Source organism: Crocuta crocuta, unplaced genomic scaffold (assembly GCF_008692635.1).
Source record: "Crocuta crocuta isolate KB4526 unplaced genomic scaffold, BGI_CrCroc_1.0 scaffold130, whole genome shotgun sequence".
NCBI classification, from domain to species: Eukaryota; Metazoa; Chordata; class Mammalia; order Carnivora; family Hyaenidae; genus Crocuta; species Crocuta crocuta.
This window is the reverse complement of record NW_027527920.1, coordinates 490,394-499,808: the sequence shown is the minus strand read 5'-3', so window position 1 is coordinate 499,808 and position 9,415 is coordinate 490,394. Positions and strand designations below refer to the sequence as shown.

Below are 9,415 nucleotides of genomic sequence, written 5' to 3'. Positions count from 1 at the left end.
GCGGGGGGGGGGGGGAGGGGGGAGGAACTGCCAGAGAGAGTCCACGGCTTGCAGTGGCCTCTCAGCACATCTGTGCCGAGGCAGGCCTGTTCCTGGTGCCAGGAGGTGCAGCCCCGGTTGCTGCAGGGTTATCCCTAACCCTATGTATGGATGGAAAAACTGGTCCCGAAGTCCTTTCCGGTAGAAAAAAGGAGAGGAGTCCATTCCTTCCCTGCTTTCCAGATCTGTGGCTGTCATAGCCCAGCCCCTCAAGGAAGCCCACCCTGACCACTCTAGCCATTCTTGCCCCTCTTTGGAGCACCGCATGCTTCTCTCCTCCCCTGCACTGTACTTTTTCTAGGCCAGTGTGGCCCTGGGCATGGTGCTCCTGGGGCGTGGTGCTCCCGGGGCTCGGGGATCTGACTCCTGAGCAGGGCATGATGCTTACTGGAGGAGTAAACCTCAGGCAAGGCCACTTTGCCTCTTGACCTCGCTCAAGGTCCTCATCGGTAAAATGAGGGCGTCAGTTGCCACAACTTGCCAAGGACGAGGCCTGGCACAGAATAAGTGCTCAGAAAATGGGGCCTGTTATTATTTTTATTATTATCCTCAAGTCAGTGGGGAGGCGGCGGCGGCAGCTGCAGGCCGGGAAGGGAGTGTTTGCAAACTGACANTGGGGAGTTTGGGGGGGAGGGGTTGGGGGGAGGGGAGGCATGGGGACATGGACAGCTAGCAGAGCCCGTGTTCAGAAGGGCCTGGAGGTCGAGGACCCAGCCAACCCCAGTGGAACCCTATCACCTCTAACGAGCTGTGCGACTTCACACGAGTCATTCAACCTTGTGAGCCTCAGTTTCCGCTTGTGTAAAACGAGGGTAAGACAGGCTCACAGCTCACCACAGCTTGCGGAGCACAGAGCCCAGTGGCTGGTGTCTCACCCCAGCTCAGTCGTTTGAATGTGTTTGATGATGGGGGGAGGTGTCTAGGCTTGGCATGTTAGTGGGCCCCTGTCTCCCTGTGCAGAGGTTGATGGGCTGGCCTCTGGGGACCAGAAGCACTGTGTATCCTGGGAAGAAGGGAAGCAGCTTTGTCTGGAAGAGAGGGAGAAGGTTTACGGCAGGCACCGGGGGAGGCCTTCCCAGTCCAGGGGTCTCCTCTCCCTCCACAGCCTGCTTATGGGTGGGCCTGTCCCTGCCTTCTAGGGTGAGGGATCTGTGGCACAGAAAGGTTGAGTCATTCTTCTGAGCTGCACACCCCACAGAGCCAGGTCTGCCTGACTTGAAGACTTGAAGCAGGGGTGAGGCCCGGAGGTGGTGGCGGCACTCTGGCTTCTGCTCTCCTCAGCTGCGTGCTTCTCTGCTAAGGGCCCCAGAAGCAAACCCCGGTTCCCCACATGGTCGCTCAAGGCTCCTGCCACCCTGTAGGGTGCATGCCAGGCGGTCCCACCTCCAGAGGGTCCCCTGACGGCAGACGGGTAGGGCGCTCAGATGGTCAGAGTCTGCCTCCCAGACTCCCTCCCTGTGAGCTGGCCAGCCAGTCCCTCACGGTGGTCCCTGTCCGCCCTTGCTCAGCTGCCCCACCACCAAGGGGTGCCTTCCCCAGCCAGCCTTCTCACCTTTGAAGCCCTCTGCCCATTAGGGCTTGGCTCTGGGGCTCCCTCCTCCAAGAAACCCGCCTACACCCTGCAGGCCTTGCTCGCCTGATACCCCCCCCACACACACACCCCAGATGCATGCCTGCTGCTGTCTCCTCCCACTGCCTGGCCTGGGGAAGGTGGTATTACGGCCTGGGGAAGGTGGTATTACGGCCTGGCCCTCGACCTGGTCCGTCTTGTCACATGAGCCTGGGAATGGGGCTCATGGAGTTTTTCTTCTAACACACTGTACCCATGAAGAAGTCCTTGGCCCTGTCTATGCTTCAGTTGCCTCAGTTTCCCCATCTGTAAAAAAAGAACAGTAGCCCCAGCCTCTCTACTTCCTGAGACAGGTACACAGGGGCTCCGGGCTTTGGGAAAATGCCAGCTGTCCAGGGAGCTCCGAGGGGGGCCGCAAAGTATGTATCAAAGTGTGTATGTGTGGGATGGATCAGCTTGCTGCCCCTGGGGCGTGCGTTGGCTGGGGTAACTTTTTTGGAAGGGCTCGACTTTATTGAAGTAAACTCCTACACCAAAAAGTGTGCCAATCGTAAGGGTGCCACAGAGAGAACTCCCCCTCCCAAGGGCACTTGCTGTCGTGCACCGTGGATTTGGTGTGTGCAGTGTGAACGGGACCAGGACCACACAGCATGCTCTTCTGTCTGGTGTCTCAATTACTACGACCCAGGAACGCGTCTTTGTTCCTGCACGTCCACTGCTGCGCGGCGCCCCTCCCCCTGACCGTGCCAAAGCTTACCCAGCTGACTCTTGACGGGCATCTGGGCAGTTCCCAGCGTGAGGCTGGTAACAACTCAGCCCATTTCAGGGGACACTGGCCCTGCATTCTCTTGCGGGTGTGCCTAGATGTAGGTTGACTAGGCCGTGAGGTGGGTGTACATTTGGCTACAGACCCACTGCCTGGGCACATTTTTATAGACAGAGGAACTGCGAGGCCCACAGAGAACGAGTGATTTTCCCAGGTTGCACTGCACCTTCACCAGATTTGCAGAGCGGTCCTGGGCTCCCCTCCCCCACAGACCACATAACTCACATCCGGGCCTGGGACTCGTGGGGCGGGTGGCACTGGTGCAGCTCACCTCCAGAGCTCCTTTGCCTGTGTTGGCCATTCAGTTGGGCTGTAAGGCTCCCCAGGGGCTTGGGGTCCATGACCCCTCTGTCCCTGGGGATCCTCCACCTTTGTGCTCCTGCTTCCTCCCTATCCAGTGCTCTTAGCCTGCTGAGACTGGAGAGGATGGCCCTCGCCCAGCTCCCAGCTGTAGAGGCCTTTGGTACCTGTTCACCGTGCTGCAGGGAAGGGGTGCGAGCTCCTCCGTGAGTCAGGGAGGCTGGCTCCTCATACCCCTCCTCAATCTTCCCCTTCTCCCTGCAGCTCTCATGGTACCAAGTGACAGGTCGGCCTTCCTGTGACACGGGGACGCCAGATCTTCTGAGAAGATGTCAGCAATACAGGTACCATGGGGGCGGGGATCTAGGGCAGTTGAGGGGGAGCCGAGCAGAAGAGAGAGAATGGGGGTCACATAGACCTGCTCCCCTTTTCCCAACCCTGGCTTTCAACAAGGGAAGGCTCTAGGGTGCACTGTTAGACCCAGGGCCCTCAATGTGGGAGTACCGATCTGGGGGCAATGGGGGAATCTCAGCTGGAAGGCCCCCAGATCTCTCAGGGGGAGGGCCACCTCACAGAGGCCAACCAGGAGGCGGTGACTTCAAGAGTGGGTGGGCGAGTGGGTGGAGATGGGCCCCTGGGCTGCATCCACCCGCCCACCTGTTGCCTGCCCTGCAGGCCGCTTGGCCCTCCGGTACAGAATGTATTGCCAAGTACAACTTCCACGGCACTGCCGAGCAGGACCTTCCCTTCTGCAAAGGAGACGTGCTCACCATCGTGGCCGTCACCAAGGTAATGAGGGACCTCACATGCCCACACCTACCCCCTCCCATCTCTGGATGTTCCTGCTGGGTCTGGGCTCCCCTGAAGGGGACGGTAGCCTGAGAGTGTGTCTGGGCTGCCCTCCCGCCAGGACCCAAACTGGTACAAAGCCAAGAACAAGGTGGGCCGTGAGGGCATCATCCCAGCCAACTACGTCCAGAAGCGGGAGGGCGTGAAGGCAGGCACCAAGCTCAGCCTCATGCCGTAAGTACTGCTCACTCCCCCAACTGCAGTCAGGGTCTCCCAGTCTGGGGAGGAAGGAAGACGAGAAGCCCTGGCTCCCCTAGAAGATTCAGGAAGACAGAGGCAAGAGTAGGGGGTGGAATCTGTGAAGGCTTCTCAAGATGAAGGGAAGGGTGTGGGTGTTGGACCTCAAAGATGGGGGGTGGGCCTGGGAGGAGGACCAAAGGAAGAAGGATGGGAAGCAGGAGATGAGGGCCTCTGATAACCTGACTGCGCCGGTGGGGGCCATGGCCCGGTGCCAGCCGGAGGGGGGGGCTCCTGCGGAAAGTGGAGCCTGACAGGTACTCGGAGGGGTCAGTACCCTTGAGCCACCATGAGCCCCGGCCTGCCCCCCCCACCCAACAGCTGGTTCCATGGCAAGATCACGCGGGAGCAGGCAGAGCGGCTTCTGTGCCCGCCGGAAACAGGCCTGTTCCTGGTGCGGGAGAGCACCAACTACCCCGGGGATTACACGCTGTGTGTGAGCTGTGACGGCAAGGTGGAGCACTATCGCATCATGTACCACGCCAGCAAGCTCAGCATTGACGAGGAGGTGTACTTCGAGAACCTCATGCAGCTGGTGGAGGTGAGCCAGAGCACCCGGCACGACCCCGCCACTTCAGGCCACGCGGCCTCAGGCACGTGCGGCCTCTGGGAGCCTGTGTTTCCTCACGCCGTGAGGAAGCACCTGCTATAATGCCCCCACGGGCCGAGTGACACTATGCCCCACTTCACAGGTCAGGAAGCAGAGGTTCAGTGCAGTTAAGGGCCCTGCTTCAGGTCCCAGTTATAAATTAGAGGTGCCAGGACTAGAATCTGACTCTGTCTAATCCCAGAGCTAGGCCTCTCTCCAGGCACTTTGAACTACATGCCCAAATACGTGTGTGTAAGCATGTCCCCATGAGCTGCACCCTGATGGCTAGGGTCCACCAGGCTCCCACAGGTACGGGGATGTGCCCACATGTCCCTGCAACTCCCAAGGCCCGCTCTGCTAGCCCTGTTCAGGCCACAGCTGGCTTCCCAAGGCCCGCTCTGCTAGCCCTGTTCAGGCCACAGCTAGCCCTGTTCAGGCCACACTCTCTGCCCCTTCCCCCTGCCAGACTGGCTCGGCCTGTGGCTCAGGAGGGTCCCGGCCACACCTGACTAGAGGCTAGTGTTTGGACTGAGCCAGGGCTTGCTATCTGTCCAGCACTTGGATGTGAGGTGGCATGGGAAATGGGTCACGGATCTGAGTCTGGGCTGCCTTGACCCCTTCCCCAGTGGGAAACAAGGAGCTCTCCCAACCCAGAGCAGCTCCAGGCTGGGTGGGATCGGCCTCCACCGCCCTCTGGTGGTTAGAGCCAGGCGGTGCATGGGAGCTGTTGGCGCTCGGAGGGCTGGCCCTCGAGTGGCTGTCCTGCCCTCCACAGCACTACACCTCAGACGCAGATGGACTCTGTACTCGTCTCATCAAGCCAAAGGTCATGGAGGGCACGGTGGCGGCCCAGGATGAGTTCTTCCGCAGTGAGTGCCATTTCTGCCCCCAGCCCTCCTTGCCTGCCCACCTCCTCCCACCCTGGCACTGCCCCCGGCCCAGAGGCTCTGCACACCTCTAGGGTACTCCACACATGTGCTCCCGTCTGTGTCTGCTCTGACCCCTGCTCTGGCCTCACCTCTCACTGACCCCCTCCCCCCACCAGGCGGCTGGGCACTGAACATGAAGGACCTGAAGCTGCTCCAAACCATCGGGAAGGGGGAGTTTGGAGGTGAGCAGGAGGGCGCAGCGGCCCTGGGAGGGCCATGGGCCTGTGGGGAGTCTGGGGAACAACCTCGAGCCCTCTTCTCCCAGACGTGATGCTAGGTGATTACCGAGGGAACAAAGTCGCTGTCAAGTGCATTAAAAACGATGCCACCGCCCAGGCCTTCCTGGCTGAAGCCTCGGTCATGACGTGAGTCGGGGCCGAGGGTGGGTGCGGAGGTCACCTGCCAGGGATGGGGAGGAGATGGGGAGGCTTAGCCAGCAGACTGTGAGCACCCCCATCCCGCCCCAGGCAACTTCGGCATAGCAACCTGGTACAGCTCCTAGGCGTGATCGTGGAAGAGAAGGGCGGCCTCTACATCGTCACTGAGTATATGGCCAAGGTGTGCACCTCCCTGAGATCCCACCCCCATCCTGGAGCTGACCGCTTGGGCTTTCCAACTGCCCCTGGCCCCTCCCCACACCCTCCAGGCCCTGCTCCCTCAGGCCCCTCTCCAGCTGAGCTCTGAAGTCACCAGACAGGGCTCAGGTTTTGTCCAGACTCATCATCTATTCCCTAGGACCTCAGACAAGTCATGTTACCTCTCCAAGCCTCAGTTTACTCGTCTGTGCAGTGGAGCTAGTAACCAAGTTTACCTTAGAGATTTGTGAGCTTTAAGGACTAGTGCCTGAGAACTGCTGAGCGCAGTGTCCAGCTGCCAGAATCCCATATTCAGAAGTGATATTCTGACCCCTCCTGGCTCCTTCCCTCCCCTCGCATATTCCCCAAGTGCTTACTCAGCCCCAGCCCACAGTTCCAGAAGGCTAGAGGGCAAGTCTGACCTGTGGGGCCGGTTGGTCCGTCTGTCCTGCCCCAGGGAAGCCTAGTGGACTATCTGCGGTCGAGGGGTCGGTCGGTGCTAGGCGGAGACTGTCTTCTCAAGTTCTCGCTGTGAGTGGAGCAGCACCCTTTGGTGGGGTGGAGGGGAGGGGAGACCCTGCGGGGACCCTGCACTGCTGTGGGAGCCCTGTCTGAGGGGACATGTGTCTTGCTCTCTCCCAGAGATGTCTGTGAGGCCATGGAATACCTGGAGGGCAACAACTTCGTGCACCGGGATCTGGCTGCCCGCAATGTGCTAGTGTCTGAGGACAACGTGGCCAAGGTCAGTGACTTCGGCCTCACCAAGGAGGCCTCCAGCACCCAGGACACGGGCAAGCTACCAGTCAAGTGGACAGCCCCAGAAGCCCTGAGAGAGAAGGTGAAGCGGGCCTCCCCCCAGAGCCTGAGGAGTGGTGGACGGGGCTCCTGGGTCACCCCTTCCCCCACAAACCCCTGGGATCTGACTCCACTTCTCCCATCCGCATGGCAGAAATTCTCCACCAAGTCTGACGTGTGGAGCTTCGGAATCCTTCTCTGGGAAATCTACTCCTTTGGGCGAGTGCCTTACCCGAGAATTGTGAGTCGGGTGCTGGGGCCAGGGCATGGCTGGGGCTGATGGTGAGGCTTCGGGCATGGGAGGGACTGGCAGGGGAGGGGGCCTTTCTGGGCCCTGCCTCCCATTCTGAGGCCTAGAAGCCACAGACCCGCCCCGGGGACTTCCAGGCGGCCTGCTGGGCCAGGCTCTGAGGCCCAGGTGTGAAGGGGATCGCTGCAGCGGAGTAAGGGGCCCCTTGGGTGCGGGGCCCCACGTGGACTTACGCTGCCCCCTGCCCACAGCCCCTGAAGGACGTCGTCCCTCGGGTGGAGAAGGGCTACAAGATGGACGCCCCGGACGGCTGCCCGCCCGCCGTCTATGAGGTCATGAAGAACTGCTGGCACCTGGATGCCGCCACGCGGCCCTCCTTCCTGCAGCTCCGGGAGCAGCTCGAGCACATCAAAACCCACGAGCTGCACCTGTGACCGCCGGCCACCGCCCGGGCCGTGGGCCTGTGGGGACTGAACCTGGATAGATCGTGGACCCGGTGCCCCCACTCGCCAGGCCCGAGCCTGAACTGAGCCCAGCGGGCCGGGGGGCCTCTTTCCTCTGACCCAGCCTGTGCCCCCTCTGGCCTCCCAGAGACCCCGCCTGGGCCTGGCACCTTTTCTCATGGACCCGCCTGTGGGGCTCAGGAGCCCCGTGAAGGGCCAGGAAGGGAGGAGGCTGAGGAGCGTGAGGCGGACGCCCCCTACCACGGTCAGGCTCCCCCTGGCCTCCCATCTCTCGCCTTCTTAGAGTTTTATTCCTTTCCTTTTTTGAGATTTTTTTTCCCGTGTGTTTATTTTTTATTATTTTTCAAGATAAGGAGAAAGAAAGTACCCAGCAAATGGGCATTTTACAAGAAGTACGAATTCTTATTTTTTCCTGTCCTGCCCACGAGGGTTGGGGAGACCAGGCCCCTCTCTGGGGGACCCATCAACCCAGCCTTGTTCCCCGTTCCGTGTCCCGTGTCCCGTGTCGCCTCGGTCGCCCCGTGTTTGCGCTTGACCATGTTGCACTGTTTGCATGCGCCCGAGGCAGACGTCTGTCAGGGGCTTGGAGTTCGTTCATGTGCCGCTGCCGCCCACCCACCTGCCTTGTGAGACGGAATCGTAATAAACCACTCCATGAGGACTCGCTGCCCAGCCTCGGCGCTTCCTCCGCCGAGCCTGCCTGGCCCGCCTGGCCCCCTGTCCCCATGCCATCTTGTCCATCCCCCTGTCTCTGTGAGCGGGGCTGTGCTTGCCCTGGGAGTGGAGGGGGGTGGGGAGCACGGCCGGGAGATGTAGCCGCCGCTTTGTGTCAGCTGCACGAGCGAGTGTCCTGTGTCTGCCGTGGGGGGGCTCTCACCCCCCCCCCCCCCCCCCACCGTCCTGCTGTGGCCTGAGCTTGGCCCTGGGGCTGTCCTGGGCTTGGGACCCCATCCACAGGGTAACGTCTGAGGGACCCAGCTCCCTCGGTTGCCACGTTCAGGCACAAGGAGGGCCGAAGCCGAGGATGGGAAAGGAAGCCAAGCCCGACTGGACGGAAGCAGGGTCTCTGGTGGGAGGCAGCATAAATGTCTCCTGCATCAGAGAAGGTGTTGGCCCTGGAGAGTGAGGGAAGGGGAGGCTCTGAGCTGCTGGTGGATCTCCTGACTCGCCCACGATGCAATAGGGCTCCCCTGTTCCCTCACGTACGCCCCGCCCCATGCCTGAGGATACAGAGGTGGGGGCCCTTCTCCACCCCACCTTGGGGGCCACAGATCGAGAATGAGCACGAGCCATCGCATCTCCTCCCCTCACTCCGGTTCCCGGGTGCTGTGGCCAGTGCAGGAGCTACACAGCCGGAGGGAGGCTCATCTCATTCACTGGGACCGGCAGCTGGGGCTCTGACCCCGTCCCTGCCAGCAGGACCGGAAAGCCAGGGAGTTCTGACTGTAGTGTGTCTCGTGTCTGCCCCCAGGCCAGGGCGGGAGCCTCCTCACCCCCCTACCCGTTCCCTCCGCACATTGAGAGGCTCGTTTTTCTAAGACCGGACCGTTCTCCCATGACATCCGAATACCTGCTTTGTGCCAAGACTGGGGTGCAGCAGTGAGCAAAACAGACCTTGTAGAGTTTCCAGATGGGAAGACAATCAGACAACTACAAACTGATAATATGCTATGGGAAAAGCATGTATAACACAGGAGTCAGATCTTGTCTGTAGGTCATAGAGGGCTTCCCGAAAGAGGCAGCATGTAAGCTGAGATCAGAAGGATGATCAGGAGGAGTGGGGGGTGGGCAGCAGCATTCCAGGAAGAGATGCCGGGACAGGAGGTAGGACAGCTTGTTCCGAGGTCTCTGGAAAGATGGTGAAGATGGGCGGTGAGCCTTGAGGTGGAGAGGGACGCAGGAGCGAGGGTTTGGCTTTTATCGCACCGAGAGCCACGGGGAGCCTGTGACAGCTCTGAGCTACTGGTGAAGTTCCAGGGAGCACAGTGAGGA

At 60.7% G+C, this 9,415-nt stretch overlaps 1 protein-coding gene across 1 annotated transcript in view; it reads left to right on the top strand.

Annotated features, from left to right (window-relative positions):
* Nucleotides 1-8,089, top strand: part of CSK (C-terminal Src kinase) — an 18,257-nt gene extending 10,168 nt beyond the window's left edge. Inside the window, exons 2-13 of the mRNA XM_077745700.1 lie at nt 3,000-3,079; nt 3,411-3,524; nt 3,646-3,758; nt 4,143-4,362; nt 5,186-5,279; nt 5,456-5,521; nt 5,605-5,704; nt 5,807-5,897; nt 6,372-6,445; nt 6,557-6,752; nt 6,864-6,950; nt 7,211-8,089. Of these exons, the coding sequence (XP_077601826.1) occupies nt 3,065-3,079; nt 3,411-3,524; nt 3,646-3,758; nt 4,143-4,362; nt 5,186-5,279; nt 5,456-5,521; nt 5,605-5,704; nt 5,807-5,897; nt 6,372-6,445; nt 6,557-6,752; nt 6,864-6,950; nt 7,211-7,393 (1,353 nt within the window). The 5' untranslated portion in view covers nt 3,000-3,064 and the 3' untranslated portion in view covers nt 7,394-8,089. The remainder of the gene's footprint in view (nt 1-2,999; nt 3,080-3,410; nt 3,525-3,645; nt 3,759-4,142; nt 4,363-5,185; nt 5,280-5,455; nt 5,522-5,604; nt 5,705-5,806; nt 5,898-6,371; nt 6,446-6,556; nt 6,753-6,863; nt 6,951-7,210) is intronic.
* Nucleotides 8,090-9,415: the final 1,326 nt, after the last annotated feature.